At 47.9% G+C, this 25,495-nt stretch overlaps 1 protein-coding gene across 8 annotated transcripts in view; it reads left to right on the top strand.

The window, feature by feature from the left end:
• Positions 1–25,495, top strand: part of Slc35d4 (solute carrier family 35 member D4) — a 145,129-nt gene that overhangs the window by 19,175 nt on the left and 100,459 nt on the right. For 7 of the 8 annotated variants that reach the window (XR_013045971.1, XM_076554737.1, XM_006989464.4 and 4 more), the window contains exons 4-7: positions 456–537; positions 12,066–12,143; positions 20,396–20,421; positions 24,224–24,275. Coding sequence is in view for 7 of the 8 variants with exons in the window: in XM_076554737.1 (XP_076410852.1) it covers positions 456–537; positions 12,066–12,143; positions 20,396–20,421; positions 24,224–24,275 (238 nt within the window). In the remaining variant the exon portion in view is untranslated. The remainder of the gene's footprint in view (positions 1–455; positions 538–12,065; positions 12,144–20,395; positions 20,422–24,223; positions 24,276–25,495) is intronic. The other variant, XM_076554739.1, reaches the window with a different exon arrangement.

Raw genomic sequence — 25,495 nt, 5'->3', positions numbered from 1 at the left:
ATGACCACCCTATTGAAGCCCCAAGGTTTAATATTTAAAAAACCTTTTTTTTTTTTCTAGTTTTTTTTTTTTTTGGTTCAAAGTTGTGATTCCATGGAGCTGTTTGAAACATCTTAGGTAAACAGTCTTTAAAAAATTTATACTTGAAAATTACCACCATTGAAGAAAATCAGCTGTGTCCTCTCTCTGAGCCTGCAGCAAGGCCTGTCCACGTTCAGTTTTGGGGGTGTTCCTGAACGCCAAGTAGATGTCACATGGCAGAGCCGTGTATGAGATGACTTCATCTGCCTGTGTTGCTCCCCCAGTGAGTAAGGAGCACATCTCACTTGTCAGGTCCCCGAGGACATTTAGACAGCCTTGGGAGGAGACGGTGCCTCTGAGGGGTCAGTCCTCCCAGCTAGGTCTCTTCAAACAAGAAGTAGCAAAAACATTATAATGTCTCCCTGTCTTTTCAGATCTAATGTTTTGGCATGGCTTCCTGCTTCAGTGCTGTTCGTGGGTATAATCTACGCAGGGTCCAGAGCTTTGTCCAGATTGGTAAGTATTAGAATGTGTGTGTGTGTGTGTGTGTGTGTGTGTGTGTGTGTGTGTGTGTGTTTGTGGGGGGGGGCGGGACACACAACCCCTCTTTCCTCGTTGCCTTTGTGTTTTAATTTGTTGCATCCGGCATCCGTTGGGGGCAGACATCAGCTTGAAGGTAAAACTAGATCAGAGAACAGAGGTCTTGGCTTCCTGTGGCTGTGCTCAGGATACCCAAGGGAACAACTTATGGAAATATATTTTGGCTCATTGTTTCAGAGGGTCCTAGACTGAGTCCTTGCTTCTTAGGGGTTGGGGCTGTAGTAAGGAGGTAGAAGACGGAGGGCCAGGAGTAACTTTCAAAGGCCTGCCCCCAATAACCTCCTGGAGGTCTTGCTGCCTAAAGCTCCAGACTTTCCAAAATCAGTACCATATCAAATCAGTTTTTATAATCAGCACTAGCTGGGGACCAAACCTGCAGTATGTGAGCCCTTCTGAGGGGACACTTGGTTCCAAACCATGACAGAGAAGTCCGGGGCCTGAGGTAACATGAAGCACCTTCTCTGCTTTTGTTGAATTGAAGATAACTGGAAAATATGGCAGGGTCAGCTTGTCTCACGAGGTGGAGGTGGGCAAGAGAGAAGGCAGTAGCAACAATTGTGAAGTCTGCCACAGTTAGGCCTCACTTGAGCAGCTTCGGCATGGAGGCTAGCCTCTGCACTCTGCCTGATACAGTTATCCTTGGAAGCAAGAGTCCGGGCTAAACCTTTACCTGTTGCCAAGGAGCTGGAACTGGGTTGTTATGTTATAGGATAATCTTTTTCTGCACTGTAAAGATGTGGCTCCTCCAAGGCATCTTCTGATTGGTTTAATAAAGAGCTGAACAACCAATAGCTAGGCAGGAAAGGATAGGCGGGACTTCTGGGCAGAGAAAGGAACTCTGGGAAGAAGAGAGGTGGGATTCACCAGCCAGACACAGAGGAAGTGGGACACACAGTATGGAGGAGAGGTAACGAGCCACGTGGCAGAACCTAATATAAACAGGCTAATTTAAGTTTTAAGAGAGAGTTGGGAACAAGCCTAAGCTAGGCCCAGCTTTCATAATTAATAAGAAGTCTCTGTGTCATTATTTGGGACCTGATGATCAGAGAAAGTCCGACAGCACTGGGTGAAGTGGTCCAGGGATGCTCGGTGCAGCTGTGAACACAAGTGTGGCCCCGAGTGGACAGGTACTGGGGTACTAGGAAAATGAGGTGTCCATTCTGTCTTCCTGCCCCTCCCCCCTCCCCCTCCAGGACTGAGCTCCTTAAGGTGTGGTTTCTGAAGAACAAAGATGCTTCCAAATGCATTATTCAGAACTCCGAGCTGTAGTTATTTTGCTATCAAAAGAAAATCCATTAAAACCACATGGACTTATAATCAAGATGGTATTAATGCCTTTTTTCACCTTATCCTGACTTCTGTTTTTATTTATCAGAAAATGTCCTGTGTTCTGCCTTTTGGAAAAATGCAGAATTTGCAAAATACTTCAATCTTTTTACAATGTTTGCTGTTATGTTTTTTTTTTCTTGGTTTTTCGAGACAGGGTTTCTCTGTGTAGCTTTGATGCCTGTCCTGGATCTCGCTCTGTAGCCCAGGCTGGCCTTGAACTCACAGAGATCCGCCTGGCTCTGCCTCCTGAGTGCTGGGATTAAAGGGATGTGCCACCGCTGCCCGGCGTTATGTTTGTTCTTGTGACCTCAGATGTAAAAACAAACAAAGTCTGTCTAGCTGGGTAACAATATTGTTAGGGCAACTTCAGGATTATAAAATAGCAGTTGAGAAAGTAATTTGGAAATTACATCATCACTTTTGTCTCATGATTTATACAGTTGAGGAAATGGGATGGCATGTTCAGAAGGGTGGGGTCTTTGGTGTGGGCTAGGAGCTGACTCAGTGCACCTTGGTGCCCACCTGGGAGTCGTCAGGCACTGCCCACTCTCTCTGCCTCTTCTCTCTGGTTCCATTAGCTTTAACTTTTCCTCCAAGTTCTGGATATTTACGGGTGCCAGAAGTTTAAAGGTTGAATAAGTCAGGTATTAGGCCTATGATAATAATGCTTTTTTTGTTCAGTGATTTTTCATAGGTTTCAGAGCAATTTTCTTTGTATCCTTTATTATTTATTTTGTGTTTGTGCATATATGTGTGTAGGTGTGCCCACCTGTGTATGCATATGTGGATTTTAGAGGTTGACAATGAGAATCTTCTATCATGCTTCACTACACACACACACACACACACACACACACACACACACACACACACATACACACACACACACACACACTCGCACGCACTCTCTCTCTCTCTCTCACACACACACACATACACACACACACACTACATTTGAGACAAAGTATCTCATAGTTTCAGCTATGCTAGCTGGGTAGTGAGATACGGGATCTGCCTATCTCCACCCCCTCTAGCACTGGGTTACAGATGTGCACCTTCACACCTGGCTTTTAGGTTACAGATGTGCACCTTCACACCTGGCTTTTAGGTTACAGATGTGTACCTTCACACCTGGCTTTTCGTAGCTTCTGGAAATCTGAACTCAAGTACTCATGCATGTGCACTGAGCACTTTCTCCGCTGGGCCATCTCTCCAGCCTCCTTTGTATCATTATGTGAGTCACAATCACTGGACAAGTGAGGGATGGGGCAAATGCCAGGACCTGACGGAGGGAGAGACGGAGGTGTAGAGTCCTGCCTCTAGTCCCACAAAGTGGCAGCTCTTCTGACTTGTCGTATTCTGTCTTTTTCAGATATGTCTCTTTAAGAACTAATGCATATGGACTTCTTTTTACAGATTTTTAAATGATTTATCTTTTTAAATGTGCATTGGTGTTTTACCTGCATGTGTATCTGCTTGAGGGTGTCAGATTCCCTGGAACTGGAGTTACAGGCAGTTGTGAGCTGCCATGTGGGTGCTGGGAACTGAATCCGGGTCCTCTGGAAGAACAGCCAGTTCTCTTAACTGCTGAGCCATCTCTCCAGCCTGGACTTTTTCTTTTTTTAAAGACCGTCTTCCTATGTAGCCTGTTCTGGCTTTAACTTACAGTCCGTTGTCCTTAGTCAGCTGAGCAGTGGAGGGGATTACAAGTGTGTGCCATGAGCCTGGCCGCTGAGAACCTTTTTACTTTCTTAGAAAGCTCACTCTAGTCGAAGCAGTGAGGAATTCATGTGAGAAAGTTGTAGGACAGAGACCCACTTCGGGCCTGGCTAGGTCCAGAGGGACTGCGGTGACATACCCAGAAAATCCACTTTGTCTCTGTCTCTCACATCTACAGGGAATCTGTTCCAATGTCACCCCCTTCCCCAGGTGTCACTGACCTCAGTGTCCCCTCCTCACGGGTCATGAGGAGACTGTCTTCCTAACAGCTCTTACCTGAGCCCCAGGCTCCACTTAGACTGGATCCTTGGGTCCCTGCCCATTGCTGTTCTGCAGACTAGCCGGGATCCACGTTTCCCAGCCTGCCGTGGATCTCACCGTGGCCGCCACCCACTGCCCCTGGGGAAGCCCCGAGCACCGACTCTCCTCAGGGGCCAGACTGAGAAGAGGCTGTGGCTGTCCTCAGGTTCAGGCACCTTTGCAAGGGACTCAAATACCAGGTGGCTAGAATCCCTCACAAAACGCACCATAAGTGTCCATTCAGTCTGTTCTCGGCAGGCAGGGAGTCCTGCACCCTGAACGATGCTGCAGAAGGATGATTTATCTCTAGGCAAGCCTGTCTTTGAACTTGCTCTTTGGCTGCGGATTTATATCAGTTTCAGTCCTAAGTACACTGTTCACTTGTGTTGTCTTGTGGTTCACAACAGAACTTTTTGAAGAAGTTGATTTACGTTCTAGTTTAACCAGTTGACTTCCATTTTCATGTGCGTTCCTGAGCCTGTGAGTGGAGTAGACTGACCTGGAGCATGGCCTTGTCTAGCAGGCAAAGATAAGCTGCTCCATCCAGATCTGTTAGAAAAAGCACCCCACCCCCATGTACCCATGCAGCCGAGGACAGTGAGTAGGAGCCTCTGCTCACTGTTTTTAGTGACAGATTCAACCCCGCATCTTCTCAGTTCTTTGTTGTGCATTGCTGCATAGACGTCCCCAGGGTGATGAGTGCCAGGCACTCAGCCGGTTTGTGTTGGGTGGGAGACAGTCCTCACTGCCCTGGTGCCAAGCTGTCAGCTGAGGAATCCAGGAGGAATTGGGGTGAGTGCAGTGAAAATTCGTGGGTGTATTGTTACACGAAACTCTTCTGAGTAGCTGTGCTTCAGAAGGGCCTCCCTGATCTGAGGAAGCCTTGACGCTGTCTGATGTGCAGCACCTGGGAGCTGAGCAAGCTTTGCTGGGCCCTGTGGGGAGTTCCTTGTGGGTTTTCCCACATCCCACTTACAGCTGACTGATATGTAGAGGTTAGAAGAGAAGAGAGTGCTCTAAAGATTTTTGTTGCCACTATTAATTTGGTTTTTTTGTTTTTTGTTTTTTTGAGACATGATTTCATCTGTCCAGGCTTTCCTCAAACTATGTAGCTGAGTATGACCTTGAACTTCTGATTCTCCTGCCACCCCCTCCTGAGTGCTGGGACGACAGAGATGGACCGGCATGCCTGGCTTCTGCTGTTCTGGGGTTGATACAGGACCTCATGCTCTTTCAGCCCTAAGTACACTGTGAGGCTGAGTTGGCTTTTGGTTCACAGCAGGTCTTGGGGAAGCAGAGCATGGACTTGCTGGGCAAGCAGCCTGCCAAACAAGCTACACCCCAACCCTAGGAGGAGTATTCGGCAGGAGGTGTTTGAGACTGTGTTCTTAACGACACAGAAGGCGTGGTTTCTGACCTTGCAGAAATCAAAGGCCAAGAGAGCCATTTCCCAGAGGACCGGCTGCTGTGAGTGTGCATTGTGAAGTTGTGTCTGGCGCTTCTGTTGCCAGTCTTGATGGCGTATGGGCTTATGTTACACTTTCTCCTTTCTGCACGCGGTTAGGCCTGCCTGTCAGCCTTCCTGCAATGGATGAGGACACAGAGATAGCGGCTCTCATGTCCTGAACAGCAGTCTTTGGACAGTGCAACTCTGATGGTCAGTTGTCACTTTCATTGTAATTCCTGGCCAGAAGTCTCCACAAGACAAAATTGCCTCAAAGCCTGAGAGCCGAGGGATTAGGACAGATGTGTAGATTCCCATGGAAATAGTGGACTGGTGTTGGCTGCTGCCTGTTCTCCTGAGTAAGTAAGGCCAGGGTGAGCAGCCGGAGAGATACAAATGCAGATGAGGTACCTTAACAGGACTGGATTCATTTCTATCTCTCTTTTCTTCCCTTTTCCCTCCCTCCCCCCTCGCTCCCCCCTCCCTCCCTCCTCCTTTGCTCCCTACCTTCCTTCCTTCTTTCCCTCTTTCCTTCTGTTTTCTTTTTTGGTGACGAGGTGGCTATGATGAAGTGTCATGTAGCCCGGGCTGGCATGGGACTCCACTGTGTAGTGGAAGTTTGACTGTCTCTACCTTTCTCCTGCTGCAAGTACAGGCATGTGTCACACCCGACCTTGGGTTGGTTTTTGTTTTTTACCCAGACCTTTGAACTTGGTCCTTCTAATCTGTCTGTCAAGGTTTCTGGCTTCCGTAAGCATAGTAGTTACTCAGGATGTCATAGGTGGGCATGAGATGGAGATACTTTTGAAGAAAAACATGGATAATTAAACCCATAGTTAGCAAGCTACTTAAGTGAGCAGAAAGGAATTCATGGTCCCCTCTTTCCTTGTCTCCACATAAAGGAGTTTGGATCCACAAAGGTAAATGTTCATGTAGAGTGGAGATGGTCCCAGCATGTTTCCTGGAACTGCCCAGTGGAGGTGGCCCTCATGTGCTGTGCAATAATCCTCTTGTACACTTTGTAAAGGTTTGTCACACAGTTGGTTTAATAAAACACTGATTGGCCAGTAGCTGGGCAGGAAGTTAGGCGGGAAAGCCAAACTGAGAATGCTGGGAAGAAGGAGGGCGGAGTCAGGAGTCGCCAGCCAGATGCAGAGGAAGGAAGATGAGAAAGCCACACTGAGAAAAGGTACCAAGCCACGTGGCTAAACATAGATAAGAATTATGGGTTAATTTAAATGTAAGAGCTAGTCAGTAATAAGCCTGAGCTACCAGCTGAGCATTTATAAGTAATATTAAGCCTCCGAGTCAGTTATTTGGGCAGCAGCTGCTGGGTATTTGGGAACAGGCAGGCAGGAAAGAAACATCTGCCTACACTCATGCCTTTCCCTTCGTCACTTCCTCTTTCCGACCCTTCTTCCTTCTGTGGTGCTGATGATTGAACCCAGGGCTTTGCACAGGGCTAAGCAAAGAGTCCCCCACTAAGCTATATACCCAGTTCTTCTTTTAAAAAAATAGTATTTTTATTAAATCCTTAAGATTTTCATAAATGTATACAAAGTATTTTGATCATAATTACTCCACTCCTCCATCTCCTCCTGGAACCAAACTCCCAACCCCCTCCAGCTTCATGTCTTTTTAAATTTAATTTTATTAAAAAAAAAACAACAACTCACCAAGGGGCTGGCATGATAGCTCAGTTGTTAAGTGTACTGGCTGCTCTTCCAGAGGACATAGGTTTGATTTCCAGCACCCACATGGTGGTTCACAGCTTTCTATAACTCCAGTTCCTGGGGATCTGATGCCTCTTCTGACCTCCTCGGTCACTATACAAACATGGTATAGAGACATACATGTAGGCAAAACATTCATACATGTGAAATTAAAAAATACCTGCCAAGTTTAATTTGTGCTGCCCAGGTACTGACGGGTGCTCGTGAGGTTGCATCAGCCCCTCAGGACCCGTAGCCTGCTAGAGGCCATCTGCTGTCAGTAGCTCCTCAAGGGGGGAGGGGGACTTCCGCCTCCAGGCTGGGATGTTCACTGGCTCATCTTAGGCATCAGGCACAGCTGCTGCGGGTTCGTAAGTGCAATAGTCCTGTCGTGTCCAGAGACTCTTTTGATCCAGTCTTTACTGGCCTCTGGCTCCTTCTTCAGCGATGGTCCTTGAGTTTTGTGCAGAGGGGGTATGAGAGAGGTGCCATGTGTGGCTGGGCATGCCACAGGCACCAGGCATGCACTTGTCCAGAGATACATATGCAGGGAAAACGTCCACAAATGTTAAGTATAATTTGTAAAAAAAAAAAAAAAAATGCAAATATTAACTACTGGCGACACTACTTCATTCCCATAGAATGACTTATCAGTCACAAGTGCTGGTAAGGACATGGTGAAATCTGGATGCTTGGGCAATACTGTCAGAAACTGGAAATAGTATGGCTGCTGTGGAAAACAGTGTGGTGGTCCACGAAAAAAAAAAAAAAACCTAAAAATTGCCAGCTGTAGTGACTCATACCTGTAATTCTAACATTCAGGAGGCTGGGGCAGGAGGATTGCCAAGAATTTAAAGCCATTCTGGGAAACATAGTGAATTATGAGCTAGCCTGGGCTAGAGTGTAAGATACAGTCTTCAAAAATGAGTATCTCCGGGTTACTTTCTGTGGAGGGGACCTGCCTGAGTGCAGTTATTTGCATAATACATTAAGGACATCTGTATATTTAAAAAGTCATCTAAAGAGAAGGAACAGGACTGCATTCTTTTATAGAAATTAAGAGGCCAAGTCAGGGAGCCAGTGAGATAACTCAGCAGGTGAATGTTCCTGCTGGTAAGCCTGAAGACCTGAGTTCAATCCCTGGGATCCACTCGGTGGAAAGAGAGAATGGACTCCTACAGGCTGTCCTTTGATCTCTACATGCACACCATGTGTCCACACTCACCCACTCCTACATGCACAGAAGTAACTAAAATGTAATCATACTAATAAAAAAAGAAGCTAGCCAGGGTCATCCATCAGTCATCAGAAGCTTGACTGAGGGTCAGCCATACCTCTGTAGATTGACCACAGGCCATTCCTGGGGGCAGACCAGGGTTTTCTGTGGGAAATTTTTCTAAGACTTCAAAATTGTATTCTAGGAAGCATGGGAATAATGACAAATTTCTAAGTTCATAGTTAACAACTTATCTTCATATCAAAGAATTTCATTTGCATGTGGGTGAAGTATTAAATACTTAGTTGTGGATTGTACACCCATGTAATTAAATGAAGTGGCCTGCGGTACAATGTGATCAATTACATTTGGCAGATTTGTTTCCAGAATCATGAGTTGGGCTTTATGGTGGCTGATGATAGGAACTTGTGTGGTCGAGATCATCCCTGGAGTCATAAGGATGTAAGGCAAACTCTTTCAGTCCTCTGTAGGGTGAAACAATCGTCTAGAATGAGCATCTGCGAGTGGTCTCAGCTGGATGTGGCTCAGCAGCGGGTCCTTGCTCACTGTGTACGCCTTTGGTTCAAGCCTTGGCAATTAAGTGATAACTCAGAAGAAGTGGTTTCAAGTGATTAAGATGCAGGTTAAAAAACAGAAACAACCTATTCTTCAGTTTTCTCATCTGTATAATGGGGGTGTTAATGATATTTATCTCACGGAATCCTTATGAAGCTTAAATATGTAGCACTGGTTGTCTGGTGTATAATAAACAGTGTATTCTACCCACTATTATCACTGTTACCATATATCATATTTTTTTTTTCTAATTTAACCCAAGTAGGTCCTGCTGAATTTAAGTCTATCAGGGTGATAATGGGCAGTGTTTTGGTTTGGACGTGGAATGTCCTCTATAGACTCATGTGTCTAAACACTTTTGGTCCCTAGCTGGTGCCACTGTATTTGAAGGCTGTAGAACCTTTAGGAAGTGGATCTTTGCTAAAGGAAGTGGGTCACTGGGGTGGGTCTTTGTTGACTGTGTTGGTCTGAATGAGAATGGCCCCAATAGTCTTGTATGGTTGAATGATCAGGCCCCAGTTGGTGGAAGTGTTTGGGAAGGACTAGGAGGTGTGGCCTTGTTGGAGGAGGTGTGGCCTTGTTGGAGGAGGTGTGGCCTTGTTGGAGGAGGTGTGTCACTGGAGTGGGTGGCTGTAGGGTTTCAGAAGCCCATGTTATTCCTGCTTCTGCCTCACGGTTGTTGCCTCAAGATGTGAGCTCTCGGCGGCTGCTTCATCTCCACGCCTGCCTTCCTGCTGCCATGTTCCCTGCCATGATGGTCATGACTCCAACCTTCTGAAAATGTAGACTGTATTAGAGTATTTTAAGGTGTGTTACTTTTGTTTATGTTGCATTTGTTTAACTCTGTGAAGCTGTGTTACTGTGAGCTGGGTGGCTGACCTCCCAAAAGAGCAGAAACAAGCAGCAGTAAGCAAGCCCTTTTTATTGTACGTTGTGTGGTCATGGTGTCTTATCGTGGTAATAGAACAGTCACTAAGACAGACTGTGGAGGCAGTGTGGCCAGCTGCATCATGGTGATGGTGCTACACACCTTCCTTCCTGTCAATCAGTCATGATGGGCGGGCTCCCCACACACTGTGAGCCAGAATCAACCCTTGCTCTCTCAGGTTCCTGTCAGTCAGTCGTGATGGGCGGGCTCCCCACACACTGTGAGCCAGAATCAACCCTTGCTCTCTAAGTTCCTGTCAGTCAGCCATGATGGGCGGGCTCCTCTCACTCTGTGAGCCAGAATCAACCCTTGCTCTGAGCCAGAATCAACCCTTGCTCTCTCAGGTTCCTGTCAGTCAGTTGTGATGGGCAGGCTCCCCTCACACTGTGAGCCAGGATCAACCCTCAGGTTCCTTTTTGTCAAGCGTTGGGTCACAGCAGTGGAGGAAATAATGAATGCACAGGTGTCCCCAGAGCACCAGTCACCAGCGAGCCTCCTGAGCCAGTGCAGCATAGTGCAGAGTGAGGCTTTTGCAGGTAGAGGCCAGGGAAGGATCAGCAAAGCGACAGGATGTCTTAATGCCGCGTTTGGTAGATCTCTACCCAGGGGACATAGGCTAACTGGTGAGCTGTAGACTAGCTGTCTCTAGTTTTGTTAGCTTTTCAGTAGGAAAAATGGCTTGAGAAACTTAGATTTAAATTTAAGACAGATCAACGATACCCCTTCTGAACAGCATAGCTTGGTTAGAGTCCACCCATTTCAGAGCTCAGCAGTTTGACGCTGCCAGGATTTGCTTTGTGTTTTTCACAGCATCTCACTCTGTAGCCCAGGCTTGCCTGGGACTCACTCTGTCACCCAGGCTGGCCTTGAACTAGCAGTTGATCCTCTTGCCTTAGCTTCCTAAGCACAAGGATAAGCCGTACCTCTAGCTAGCTGCCAGGATTTGGTTCAGACTGGTCCTGCTGGACTTGGACAGCTGCAGGCTCACTGGGCACCTGTTGTGGTTTAGATGTCATTCCGGAGCGACTTGCCCAGACGTCCCAGTGTCTTTGCCGTAGCTGAGAATTATAGCTATGGCCCCTCTGCTCACAGACTTCCGAAGAGCTGTAAGAAACAGTACACAGTAAACAGCTCACTGGGTGCTGGAGTGCGTGCTGAGAAGATGACGTAGAGTTCAAGGCCAGCCTGGACTATAGCAAGACCCTGCCTCCAAGACAAAAAAGCTGTGGCCAATCATGTGACATTATTTACATGCTACTGAGCTGTTATTTGTGTGCCTGGATCAGCCTTATGTCTCCAGACGGGTCCTTTTCCAGCTGCTGCTCAGTCAGGCCAAGGGAGACGGAGACAACTGCCCACAGTTTGTAACCAGAGAATTAAGCCTATTCCAGGTCCTTAGTTCAGCTCTAAAGTTCTAATTTCTCAACCCCAAACCTAATCTCATCTCTGGATTCATAGTCAAGAATCCAGCAGCCATTGTTGGCTTCTTTTTTGTCAACTAGTCAAAAAGACCATTTAAAATTTCTTAGCTCGATCACCTCCTGCTCACCCCGTCACACGATAAAGCTGCCCACTTCCTCTGTGTTTTAATTTTTAAGCACTCAACTCTCAGACTTCATCTCCACCATGAAGGCCCGCTCTTCCCATGCTGGGCTAGCTGCGTCTTGCAGTATACCCCACCTGACCTCCTGCGTGCTGGGGACAGGCTCTCTACAGTGTGTCTGCCATGCTGGTGGGGGTTGTGCCCTGCACCTGGTACAGTGCAGCATGCACAGGAGGTGCTTACGACTGTGGTGAAGAACCTGTAGGAGAGGAACCTTGACATACACCCCACCAAAACTAATACTTGAAGGGCTAGAGAGACAACTCAAATGTTAAGAGCGCCCGCCGCTCCTGCAGAGAACCCACGTTCAGTTCTGAGTGCCCACATCGTGGCTTCCAGCATCTGTACCTCCAGTTTGAGTCTGATGCCTTCTTGGGGCCTCCATTGGCATTTCATGCACATGGCACACAGACGTGCTTGTGGAGAAAGTACTCAGAGAGAATAAGTAAGTAAATCTGGGAGGAAACATGAAGAACACTTCAGCAAAGTGCTGGTCTAGAAGAGTCTTTGCTGGAGAGACTGAATGCTTCATGTTCCCACACATCTTATTTTTAAACAAAAGTCAAGTAGCTGAAAGATGGGAGAGTGTATTCTCATGCTTGTTTCTCTGCTTTCAGGCTGTTCCTGTGTTTTTCATTTTGCATAATGTAGCTGAAGTTCTCGTCTGCGGGTACCAGAAGTATGTCTGGAAAGAGGTAAATGATCAAGAGAAATGCTAGCTTCCCAGCCCTTATTTGAAATGTCAGAGGCCTGCTTTTCACTCAGTGACCTGTCCTAGATGGGTTACTATTGCCGTGAAGAAACAGCAAAAGCCACTGAGGAGGAAAGGGCTTGTTTCATTCCCATTCCAGTTAGCAGCTCATCTCAGCAGTAGTGAGGGCAGGAACCAGGAGGCAGGAGCTGATGCAGAGGCCATGGAAGAGTGCTGCTCACTGGCTTCCCTCCCGGACTTACTCAGCCTGCTTTCTAATAGAACCCAGGACTGCCAGCCCAGGGATGGCTCCACCCAGAGTGGGCTGGGCCCTCCCACATCAATCACTAATTAAGAAAATGCCTATAGGCTCTCCTGTAGCCCGATCTTGTGGAGGCTTTTTCTCAATTGAGTTTCCCTCCTTTTAGATGACTAGCTTGGGTTAAGTTGACATAAAACCAGCCAGCACGTGGCCCAAATGTTCCACTAGTTCCAGTCAAGACTGCCAGGCAGTGGTCACTGATTCAGGGGACCCAGCTTGCTTGATGATGGGAAACGCACCTGGACTCCAGGCCAGAGAGGAACCAGACCCTCAGGAAACGAAGAGGAGTTTGCCGTGGGAAGCCATTCCCACGTGTGGCTAGTCTCAACAGCACAAGGAAGCGCACAACTGAGTTCATACAGGGTGCTGGCCCTTTGCCCACTCGGGGAGACTGGCTTTCCCTCCAGTCCTAACCCTATCTGACACTGTTACTAAAGAACTAGAAAACCCCCGAGTCTTTGAATGAGTGGGGCTACAGGCAGGGCTGCCTTTTTGGAGCATCTTCCCAGACAGAGACTCGAGGACCAGAGGAAGCAAGCGGCGATGAAGAGAGACGGTTAGGGAAGCTACAAGAGAGGCAGTGTGGGAGGACCGGGGAGAAGGACGAGGAGCGGTCCCACTGAGCCTTTGCCCACTGAGGCTTTTACTGGCGAGGGAGTGGGAGGTCCATTCTGCCCCATGACGTGAGTGAGCCCTCAGAAATCACAGTTTACCTCCTCAGGCCAATCGAGTCATTACTGTTGGTTTACCCTGCAGTCTGAAGGTTGCCCCCTGCAGCCCCAAACTCAGGACAGGTATTTGAGCTAGGAGATGGCTAACTGTTTGTCGCTGTGAGTTTGGCTTCGTTAGCTTTGGGTCATGGAGATAGAGCTAAGGGTATTTGTAATCACTTTACACTTTGGCTCCGTGGTCATTTGAGGACCCAAGATGCCCTTCCTGTGAGACTCATGTACCTCAGGCTAGCCTGTAACTTGCTATGTAGCTAAGGGTTATACATGTGTTCCACTGTATCCCATGTTTGTGGTACTGGGGACTGAACCCAGGGCTTCATGCATGCTATCCAAGCATGCTATCCAAGCACGCTACCACTGAGCTACAACCCCTCAACCTTTTCTGGTGTGTGTGTGTGTGGGGGGGGATCCGCACACTTGAAGATCAGAGGACAACCTTGTAGACTTGGTCCTGTCCTTCCACATTTCTGTTGGTCCTGGGGATTGAACCCGGCTTGTCAGACCTGCATGGTAAGTGCCTTTAGCTGCTGAGCCATCTCGCCTGCCTCCTGCTTCATTTTATAACTAAACAATGGAAGTTGGCGATTGCCTGCTGAAATGTTAACATTTGAAAGTTTTAAGCTTCCTCTCAGCTCCCCAGTGTTTTGTCTGCTCTAACAGGAACCCCTGAAATAGGTCCGTCACTTTGGGGCTTCTGTCTGTGAAGGGGCGACACCAGTGACACTCAGTGGATCATAGGGAGGACACATGGAAGGGTTAAATGCTTCCTTCCCTTGGCAGTGCATAGTGGGTACCCTGTGATTATTTATAGTGACAGTGGTAACTTTAATCTGGTCCCTCTTTCGGGAGTTTCTTTTCTTCTGACATCTGTTCATTTGGTTTCCTATCACATTTTGAACTTCTGAACTGCAGAGAAGCTAGCTGGCTACTTGAGACACGTGCTTGAGAGAGAGAGGTGTCCATGCCATACCCAGTCTCCCAGTCACCCCCCTGCTCTGCCTAATGTCACCAGCCTCTTCACTTTACCAGCTTGTTCCCCACCTCTGAACACACTTAGTACTTATTCATGAAGCGCTCGAGTCCCATATCCACGAGGTGGGGTCAGCCCAGGCAGACCAGCGTACATTGACCCGGCCCTAGAAGTGACATCATAACACTAACCCGAGCAAGAAGCTTGACAAGCTCCTTTGTCCCACTCCAGCTCTGCCCTTCTTACCCATCTCTTCCTGGCCACGGGCCTTAGTGACAGTGAGACCCAGCGTTTTCCAGGATTTCTTGTCCCCTCACTTTTCCGCTGCTCCCGCTTCACCCTACCCAGACATTGCTCTGGCTAGAGTCCTGAGGTCGGAGGCCACTGGCCAGTCCACTCTTCATTGGTCGTGTGTGCTATTTGTCAACCTGTTTGCTTTTCTGGACTCTCTTGACCCCCTGGCCTTGATGCCCCCCCCCCCATTCTCTTTTGAGTCTCAGTCTTTCCTCTCACAACCTGGCCTCTTTATCCTTCATCTGCTTTTGCATGGTGTGCCAGGGCAGTGTCTCAGGATCCCCACACCTCTGCCCCCTTCACCTTCTGTCTACTCCAGCCCTGCTCTCTCCTTGGGCTCAGAGCCTCTGGGTGGCCCCAAAGCATGGGAAGTACAAAGCCGTCATCTGTTTCCCCAGACCTGACTCTCACTGGGGAATCACCATCTGAGTTCAAACCTCGGGACCCCGTCTTCTTCCGCCCACATCCTGTCCCCTCTCACCCCCTGCTGTGGCCACTCATAGGTCCTTGGCTCTGTCCCGTGTAGCTGGCTGAGGACTAGTGAGTGGGAACTCAATGTGCAGGTTCCCAGGACAGCCAGGCAGGGCCTGTGTTGGTTTTTCTGAGGCTGTCCCAGAGTAGAAGAGGGGTGACCGCCTCTTCTCATTTTCAGCTTTTCTCCTTGGGCTCAGAGGGGGATACCTCTCTGACATCGCCGTGTGATTTCCATTATCACCTCAGTTCTCACGCTCCCTCTCCCCCCAGCACCCCATTCTCACCACCTAGAATTAGAGGCTCTTATAATCGGATGGACTTTGGTGTGACTTTCTTTGAATACGTAGAATAAGGTGAAACTTTATATGGACCTTTTGTTGTTGCTGAGACAGGGTTTCATCATCCACAGGCTGGCTGCAAATACTCCTGCCTCAGACTCTGGAGTGCTAGAATTATAGAATTATAAAATGGAATTACCAATCTCTCTCTCTCTCTCTCTCTCTCTCTCTCTCTCTCTCTCTCTCTCTCTCTCTCTCTCTCTCATGTTTGGTGACAGGACATTATTTTCTCTGTATCCCTAGCTGGCTTCCTTTGACTCCCCTTCCCCTAGAGCAGAGCCGCGTGATGAACATCTTTGTAACCCCAGGAGCAAGCCCCGGGGCTTCTGGTTAGTCACTTTCTCCTCTGAGATTCAAGTGCAGCTGCTCAGATTTAGGGGGGCTGACTCACACCACCCACACTTTTAGCCGTGAGTTTAGAAATGAAGACTAGCACTCTCACAGTTCTGCCTCCTAGTTGGTCAGGGGTCAGAATCAAGTCAGGTGAGAGAGTAACCTGGAGTTTTCTGTCCACCAGGAGACGCTTCTTTACTTGCAAATTAGGACCAGACTTCTGGCTGGAAGGGTTAGTGACGGTAACTAGTGAACACGAAATGTTTAGTCTTCAACTCCATTTCATTAGTCACACAAGCCAACAGCTCATTTCTTTCTTTCCCCTTGAGACGGGGTATCATGTAGCCCAGGCTACTTCAAACCTTAACTCACTGTATAACTGAGGACGACCTTAGGTGTGTGTGCACCTAGCTAACCTCAGGTCTTGTCGGAGTAAATTGGGAAGCAAGCAAGGGGGTGAGAATTTAGTCATTCAAGAACACCGTTGTCCGGGGACATAGCTCAGCTGGCGGTGTCCTTAGGTGTCCTTACCGAGCTCGTGTGAAGCCCTGGGTGTGGTCACATGAGCCTATAATCCTCGCAGTTGTCAAGTGGATCAGAAGTTCAAGGTCATACTTGGCTGTATAGGGATATGTGAGACCCTGTCTCAAGAAAATCCAAAACAACCTCTCTCCATAGTGAATGTAATACGATATATAAGTAGCTTTAGAAAAATGCAAAGGAAAAAACTCGAGAAAAACCTGTATTTTTACAGACATTTTCTTTGCATGTATATAGACATACTGACACATGGCCTTTTCATTGAACAAGTCTCAGGCACCCTACTGCTATTGCTGTTTGTGTTGGATGAAGCGTGTGGCCAGTCTGTTTGCTCACATGTAGGTGGTTTTTCTAGCAGCTTGTCATTAAAATCTTTTCTGAGATGAAGATGTCTAGGTTTCTGTTTGTTCATTTTTGTTGATTTTTTTTTTTTTTTAAATCAGGGCCTCACTTTGTAGCCCTGGCTAGTCTGGAACTCACTATGTAGACCAATGCTGGCCTTGGACCACAGAGATCTTCCTGCCTCTGCCTCCTAAGCACTAGGCCTTGTACTCTTGAGCCTTGTGCTTCTGTTTCCACAGTTCAGGGACTCCAGGTCTGTACCAGCACATCTGGTACTCTTGAGACAAAGTCTCACTCTGTAGCCCAGGCTAGCCTGGAACCTCAAATTCTACCTCCTTGATGTGGGATATGTTCTTAATATAACTCACATCTCAGACCTAGAGCTGAGAACCTGGGGGTGTATATTTTCATGAGGAACACAGTTGCTCTCTCCCTCACACAGGCTCAGATGTCACAGCGAGGGCCAGTGAGTAAGGGTCACTGGGTAAGGGACTTGCCTTCAAGCTGTACAACCCGGTTTGATTCCTGGAACCCACGTGGTGGAGAAGAGAACTGACTGCTGATGCGCACCCCACCCCCACGACTAATAATAAATGTCAAAAGCTGGGGGATGGCTCAGAGGTTAAGAGAATTGGCTGCTGGCTGCTCTTCTAGAGATCCTGAGTTCAGTTCCCAGCAACCACATGGTGGCTCACAACCATCTGTAATGAGGTCTGGTGCTCTCTTCTGGCAGACAGAACACTGTATACATAATAAATAAATGTTAAAAGTTATGAGACTTGGCTTTACCATTATATATAAACTTTACTATTATGTGTAAATTTTATGTATAGCAATACAAAATCACCATTATGTATAAATTTATAAATTATAGAGCGTAAAATTGACTCCGATTATGAGAGTTAACTTGATGTAGAGGCCGCAGTTCACGTTGCACCACCCACAGTGAGTTCCATATGTTCTCTCTGCTGCCCTCCCCCATCCCACGCAGAGTCTGACTCTAAGGTAACGGTGGCTTGTGGGATTAGCCTCACGGCCTGTATGTGTTAGAACCCTGCCACTGTCGGTTTGTTTCAGTGTGTGTGGTTTATCCTGAATAGCAGTCTGCCAGGCCTACGCTGAGACCGGGAAAGGGCGCTCATGACCCTTGTGGAGCTCGCAGCTGAGTAGGGAAGAGCTGACGTTAATATGTGGTCTGTGGTGCCTGTAGGATCATATGTGGGCTGCAGCTAGGTGCGGGGACCAGTGACCACAGGGAGGCCTCTCCAGGGCTAGGTTGGAGTTGAGCTACATGGGATGGGTGGGGTTTCTATTGAACAAGAGAAGAAAGGACACTTCAGGTGGCTTAAGGTCACTGAAGGACTGGCAGGCAGGCTGTGGCACTAAAGGGTCAGGTGTGGAACCAGAATGCTGAGCCCAAACCCCCAAGACCTTGGACAACCTCTTCCCTGATTTCCTTCATGTCTTGGCTGGTGACCCATGGTTACACCAGACAATGCAGGCAAAGCCCAGCACACACTGAGCAGTGTTTGCAGGAAATCAGCTCATCCAGAGCGATTTTAGCCCTTACTGTAATTGTTGTCAGGTGAGTCTTTCTCTCTCACTGTGGAGTTCTGGCCTTGACCTTGCAGGCCTCCTGTGTCAGTCAAGGGCCGGGATTACAGGCCTGTGCCACACTCAGCCAGAAATACGACTTCTGAGGGGTTGCTTTTTGCAACCCCAGACTCTGAGATATTATTGGGAGGGCTTATTTCTGGAGCAAAGTCTGGAAATGAGAATGCCACACAGTAAGGTCCTGGTTGTCCTAGAGCCCTGGGGAACGGAGCTGTGTAAGGAGCTTTTATCGTGTTCTCACTCTGTCTCTCAGCTTCTTTAGTCCGTCTGAAAGGGTTTAAAATTTTAGAAAGATCTGGACATGGTAGCTTATACCTGTATTCCAAGTTCTAAGGAGGCTGAGGCAGGGGAATTATTTTGAGTTCAAGACCAGCTTGAGCTACATAGTGAGTTCCAGGCCAGCCTGAGATACAGCGTATGTCTCATGAAAATAAAATACCTGGGTGTGGTGGTGCACTCCTGAAGGCTAGCACTGGAAGGTGAGTGAGTTGAAGGCCAGCCTGGGGTGCATGAGACTCTGTGCCAAACAAAACAAAACCCAGAATAGATAAATGAAAAAAATAAATTTCATTAAGAAGGACTGCCCTGAGAGGCTGAACTCTTAGGGACTGGGTAGCTGCACTGTTCTGTGCCGTGGGCCCTGTAGCGGTTGCTGGGTAGACATGTTATTCAGAGCGAAGGGAGCCGGGCCCACAAGCTCTGCCCTTGTGCTTGCTTTTAGCCACACTTGTGAGGGTTCCACTATATTGAGCTTCTAACACAGCTTGAAAGACAGCACATTTTACAGTAACGGGCGAGGATGCAGGTCTTAGGAGCACAGGCACTCTGCCCACTAGGGGGCAGCACAGCCATGAGTGCCTTGTTTCCCATGTTCAGAAGATCCCAAAGAGACAGCTCTGGACTCCATAGAAGCTGCTTATTAAAAGAACTAAAACTTGATTATTTTTCAACATGTGAAAACTTAAGGTATCCTGGAGAGCAGACCACATGTTTCTTTTGTCCTCTCTCTGAGATAGGCTCTCTCACTGCCCTGGAACTGGCTAGCCTGGAACTTACTCTGTAGCCAACATTGGCCTTGGACTCATTATTCTCCTGCCTTGGGCCCTGGAGGGCTGGGATGATGGGTGTGTGTCACTGTGCCTGGCTTCAGCGATATATATATATATCGCTCTATAGCCCAGGCTGGCCTCAAACTCGCAGAGATCCACCTGGCTCTGCCTCCCGAGTGCTGGGATTAAAGGCGTGCACCACCGCTGCCTGGCTTCTGTTTACCTTTTATAGACCAGAACATGAATAACATTGCTAAGAGTCAGAGCTGGATGAATGAAAGGGGTATTTAGAGAGACACAGGTGTAGTTATGTACAATGATGCATGCCTGTAGTTACGCAAGAGACTGAGGCAGGAGGATCACTTGCCTGTAGTTATACAAGAGACTGAGGCAGGAGGATCACTTGAGTTTAGGAGTTCAAGTACAGTCTGGGAAACATGGCAAGACCAATCCCCTCCCCACAATCATTAAATAAGGGACTGGAGATATGGCTTAGAGGTTTAGATCACCTGTTACCTTTGCAGAGGACCTGGGTTCGGTTCCCACACTGAGTGTCTTACAATCACCTTGCAGCTCCAGTTCTAGGAGATCTGATGCCCTCTTCTGGCTTTTGTGGGCATCTGCATGTATATGGTGCATGTAAAGTCACACAGACACACAGACACTTAAATAGTAAATAAGTATTTTTTAAAAATCAGTAAATAAATGAATACATACATAGAGGCTAGAAGTTGAACTAGAGGTTAGTTTCCTTTCCCATGTAGATCACATTGACTTCTCTCTGTGTCCTTGGATGGGTGTGTAAGATTTGAAAATTGGCACCGACACCATCTTGTTCATAAGCAAATGCTGCGGCCCAGGTCATTCTTTGGTCCAAGTGGCAGGAGGCGGCAGGACCGCTATGGCGGCAAGCCCTCTGTAAACAGAAAAAGGTTGATTTGTTTATCTATTTCATGCACGTGGGAGTTTTGTCTGCATACACGTCCCCCAGAAAAGGACATCAGATGCCATGGAATTACAGTTATAGGTAGTTATAAGCCGCCACATGGGTGCTGGGAATTGAACGCAGGATCTTTGGGAGAGTAGCCAGAGCTCTTAACTGCTGAACCATCTCTCCAGCCTCTGGCAGTGAGCTCTTAAGCCCCCTAAAAATTTGACTTAATAATTTATTTGCTTTTTAATCTAAATGTTTTTTCAAGGGAATTAAAGAGTTTTGAAAGACTAATTATGTCTTTTCACTTTCATACAGAAAACATCGCCCACAAAGATCTGTAGGTAAGTTAAAAGAAAACACCCTGAGGATGTACGATTTGACCTGGGTTTAACTTAGCTGGTAACCTGTTGAAGGAGGAATTTATTATGAATGGTCGTATATTTGTGTTTTGTTTCCTATTTTTAAAATTATTCTCATTTTGCAATATTTTCTTGTTTGGAGACAGGGTTTCTTGTGTAGCCCTGGCTGTCCCAGAACTCACTCTGTAGACCAGGCTGGCCTCGAACTGAGAGATCTGCCAGCCTCTGCCTCTTGAGTGCTGGGATTAACGGGGTGCAATATTTTCTTCTGAGGGGAAGAAACAACCCATATTCTATTTCTACACTGAGTCCACAAAACCTCACTAACTGTGCAGTAGTAGTGATGGAGAACCAAATGAAAAATGTGGAAACAACTTAAAATGGAAAAAAACAAAACAAAACAGGGGTGGTGGTGGGATGGCTCAGTTAATAGTGCTTAGCACACGAGCATGATGCCCTTGTTCAATCCCCAGCTCCCCCTGGAAAAGCCCAGTTGGGGGGGGGCAGATGCTTGCAATTCCAGGTTGATACAATGGAGAAGACATGGTTTTGAGACCCTGTTTCACAAAATGTAGTGGATCTGAGCTTGAGAGTTGTCTCAGTGGTTAAGAGCACTTGTCAGCACTTGTGAAGGACCTGGGTTCAATTCCCAGCACGTACATAGAGACCACTTCCTCAGGCACCAGGCATGCATCTATTGCATAAACATACGTGCAGGCAAAGCACTCATATGAATAAAATAAATTAAAAAAAACCAACAAAGTGATCATTCCTGAGGCATGAACACTAGCCAGAACATGCATGTGCACCTCCTCCCCCATGTGCACCTCCTCCCCCATGAATCTCTGTGTGCGCACACATAAAATAATATTTGCATCATTGGGTGTCTAAGTTAGGGTTTCTATTGCTGTATGAAACACCATGGCCAAAGTAACTTGGGAAGGAAATGTTTCTTCAGCTTACTCTTCCACATCACAGTTCATCATCAAAGGAAGTCAGGACAGGAACTCAAGCAGGGCAGGAACCGGGAGGCAGGAACTGATGCAGAGGCCATGGAGGGCTGCTGCTTACTGGCTTGCTCCTCATGGCTTGCTCAGCCTGCTTTCTTACAGAATCCAGGACCACCAGCCCAGGGATGGCACCACCTACAGTGGGCTGGGCCCTCCCCCATCAATCACTAATTAAGAAAATGTCTTACCAAATGCCTTAATTCCAGCACTCAGGAGGCATAGGCAGATGGATCTACAAAGTGAGTTCCAGGACAGCCAGAGCTGTTACTTGAGCTTATGGAGGCATTCTCTCAACTGAGGTTCCCTCCTTTCAGATGACTCTAGCTTGTTTAAAGCTGACATAAACTAGCCAGCACACTGGATCTCTGTGACTTTCCATAATAATAAAAGTGCATCCCAGGGTCTGAATTGTGGTCTGAGCTGTGATCATAGACAGGTTTGAAAATGCCATGCCTCAGTGTCCTCAGCAGAGTACGTCCCAGGTCCCTGGACCTCCATGTCCTTGTTGTAACAGTGTTGAGCTGCTGGGCTGGCCCCTCCCTCAGCAGTGACTAAGAACCCCCTGCTGAAGGCAGGACACCAATGGAGCTGCTTTGATAAGGCGGGCTAGGTGTTGTGATGTATTTCTGGGCTTTCATCCCATCCAGTCCCCTCATCTTCTTTGGCCTTTAGTACAGGTTGCAACTTGAAAGAAAAAGATGTAAACAAAGCCTTAGCCCCACCCTCCTCTTTAAAAGGTCAGCTGCTGTGGAAAGCTTAGTGCTCTGTTAGTGGCTACCCCAGTAGTCAGTGTGGCTGGAGGGCACGTGCTGTGGCAGCCAGTCCAGTCTCACCCTGCGTGGGGAGGCATCGTAAATTCTAGCTGGCCTTCCACTCGATGGAGCCCCCGAGCCCATCCATAATCTCCTCCTCACTAAAACCAGCCTGTGCAGCCCAGGAAGCTCCTCACAGTGACCCCTGCTCATCCCTCTCTGCCTTCATTGTCCTCTAGGACACAATAAAGTCACCATGGCTGTCAGAGGAGGGTGGACTGAGTGCAGAGGCTTCTGGGCACAGGCTGGCCTGTGTTCTGACCTTCCCAAAGGTAGGGCCTGGCCATGAGGGGCCTCAGCACCTCCTGCCTAGGGCCCTAACAGCAAGTCTGGGTACAGTCAGCCCACAGCCACATGTTACAGCATCACTGTTTCCAGTGTACTGAGGCTGTGACTCTCAGGGTGTTGTATATTACATGGTGTGTGTGTGTGTGTGTGTGTTTGGACATGTCTGTATGCATGTGATCTATATCTATAGAATATAGAATTCCATACATTATAACATATTGGCATATGATGCCTTATAATGCCATATGTAAAAATCTCCTGAAAGCCAGGTATGGTGGCACAGAAAACCCCGTAATGCCAGCTTCTCAGAAGGCTGAGGCACGAGAATTGCAAGTTCAAAGTCAGCTTGGCAAGGTTGTGAGATCCTCTCTTATGATAAATAGTAAAACCAGGGCTGGTATAACTCAACGTGTTATGTAGCTGGAAATTTTCTCTGGTCCCACCCAGCCCGCGATCCCACAGCCGCTTATAAAATAATCACTCAGAGGCTTAATGTTATTTACAGACTGTATGGCCTCTTGCTGGCTAGCTCTTAAATCTTAAATTAACCCATTTCTATTAATCTATGTTTTGCCATGTCTTCCGTGGCTTACAGGTCTGCTGGCATGTTGTTCCTTGGGCAGCAGGCTGCCGTCTCTCTCCTGGCAGTGCGGGCATCTCCCCAGACTCCATCTTTCTCCTTCCTGTCTCTCTCCTCGGATTTCCCGCCTGCCTCTAAGCTGCCTTGCCGTAGGCCAAAGCGGCTTATTTATTAACCAATGGGAACAGCATATATTCAGTTCCTCCAGGAAGGCGTGTGTCTTGCGTAGCCATTAATCTTGGTCAGTTCCTCAGCCTTTCTCTTTGTTTTGTTTTGTTTTTTTTTTTTTTAAATTTGCCTTCCCATTAAATGCTTTTAAAACTACAGCTACTTAGTGTGTGTGTGTGTGTGTGTGTGTGTGTGTGTGTGTGTGTGTGTGTGTTGTGCACACAGGTGCTTGTGCCACAGCGTGTGTGATAAGTGGAGGTCAAAGGACAACTTACTGGGGTGAGTTCTCTCCTTCCACATGTGTGGACCAGGAATTAAACTGAGGTCATCAGGCTTGGTGACAAGGCCTTTGGGTCTCCATGTTTGTGAAGGTCCCAGCCTGTTGTTTGTGGACTGAATTTGGGTTTATTGTGTTATTTCCTCATGACTCAGTTCAAAGCACCTAAGACAGAGAGGTACCACAGATTCGATGCTGTGTCCTGCGGGCATCTTATCAAGAAGCACGTGACAGCTGTGCCCTGTTATTAGAGATACTGAGATCTTAGACAAAGTGGCGGTGGACAACCCATGTTCTTTCTGTGCTGCGTTCATTTAGTCTTTGGCGTGGTTGTGGTCTGATCTCCCAGTTTGCCTCTTTCCCATCTGGGGGATTGATGGTGAGCAGGAAGATTTTTGGAGTGGGCCAACCCTGGTTTTCAGGTGCTCTGAGTTCTGGGCTTCAGGAACAGGCTAGCTGAGAGGGAACTGCCTGGCTGTCAGCGGAGCTCATCGCTGTGAGATGATGGCCAGGGCAGCCGGTGCTTTAGAGTCGCTTGGCCACTTGTAAATTCCAGTGGCCGGCGCGTTTCTACCCTCCCCCGACCCCCTCTCTGAGATGTGCTTTGGTGTTGAAAGCTGAAGTTGCCTTTCTGTCTGCCTGTCCACAGTTTCCTCTTCCTCGTGGCTGCTGCAGGGTGCCTTCCCTTCCAGGACGCGCAGGTAAGTCCAGCGAACTCGGTACTGTCAAGACTCTCGCAGCTCACGTCGATGTGCGGTGTTTCTGTGCCTTTCTTTTTGAACCACGATAGCCTGGCCTAGCAAAGTTGCTCAAAAGCGATGAGGCTGGCTACCTCGTGGCCCAGCCTATCATTTCTCCAGGCTTAGACAGTGGCTCCTGGAAGTGTGCAGTCTGACCTGCCTCAGGAACCTGTGATCCCACACCTTGGCCACCCCAGCCTTGCGTGCTCAATCAAAGTTGATTTTTCTTCTCATCCTTTTTAAGACTTCTTCTTCTGCAGGGTGGGTTCCACTGGCATCCTGTGCCCAGGCTGTTTATCTTCTGAGGCACTGAGGGGCCCCTTTCAGCCCTAGTAATCATCTCATTGCTAGTTTTTTCTTTCTTACTTATCCTTCTTCCCTTCTCCCCTGGCATTCTCAAGACTCTACCAAGTGTCAGGCACTGAGCTGGGATCCAGGAATACAAACACTAGTCTGTTCCAGCAGAAATTGGAGGCTATTTAGAGCAAAGGAGAGGGAACAGGCCAAGGCAACAGATCATTATAACATGGGGAGCCAGGGAGACATTAAGGCTGGGAAGCACCTAAGAGCTGAGGGGCCCTATTTATGATCAAAGAGTTAGTGTGGTCCAAATCAGCTCGTAAGTGTGTGTTTTAGAATTTCATCCAGAGCTTTGTGATGCTGGAGCAGGCCTCTCCTGACCATGCTTAACTACATGAGGGGGGTAACAGGAGAGAAGGCAGGGCGACTCGGGGTGAGGTGTGGCTATTCTGGGATTTACCGTCATGTCAGACCTGTAGTGTGTCTAGTCTGTTCTGATCCCTGCCTCATGCAGAGAGAGAGAGAAGCGGAAAATAAGGAACGAGTGTATTTGATGATGGTAAGTCCTGTAGAGACTAACAGTAAAGAGGAAAGGAGTCGGAGAGGTGGGGCAGTGAGACTGCTTGCCGACCATGTGGAATGCCCTGGGTTCTGTTGCCAAAGGAAATTAGTAAATAGGGGGAGGACGGGTCTCCTTGGCCGAGTTGAAGGGGAAGCATTCAGGCTTGGGAAAATGCAGAATGTCCTTGTTCTCCGGGTTGGGAATCTGTCAATGTGACTGAAGATGTGCTTGTCCAGTTGCTGAGTTTCGGGGAGTCCCTTTGTGGTCACCAGATGGTACTCGGGGAATCAGGGTTTCCTTTTGGGATCTTTAGCCTTAT

This window comes from Peromyscus maniculatus, chromosome 19, assembly GCF_049852395.1.
Source record: "Peromyscus maniculatus bairdii isolate BWxNUB_F1_BW_parent chromosome 19, HU_Pman_BW_mat_3.1, whole genome shotgun sequence".
In the NCBI taxonomy this organism is placed as follows: domain Eukaryota; kingdom Metazoa; phylum Chordata; class Mammalia; order Rodentia; family Cricetidae; genus Peromyscus; species Peromyscus maniculatus.
Note: the sequence above shows the minus strand (reverse complement) of the source record. Positions and strands in the feature narration are given on the sequence as shown.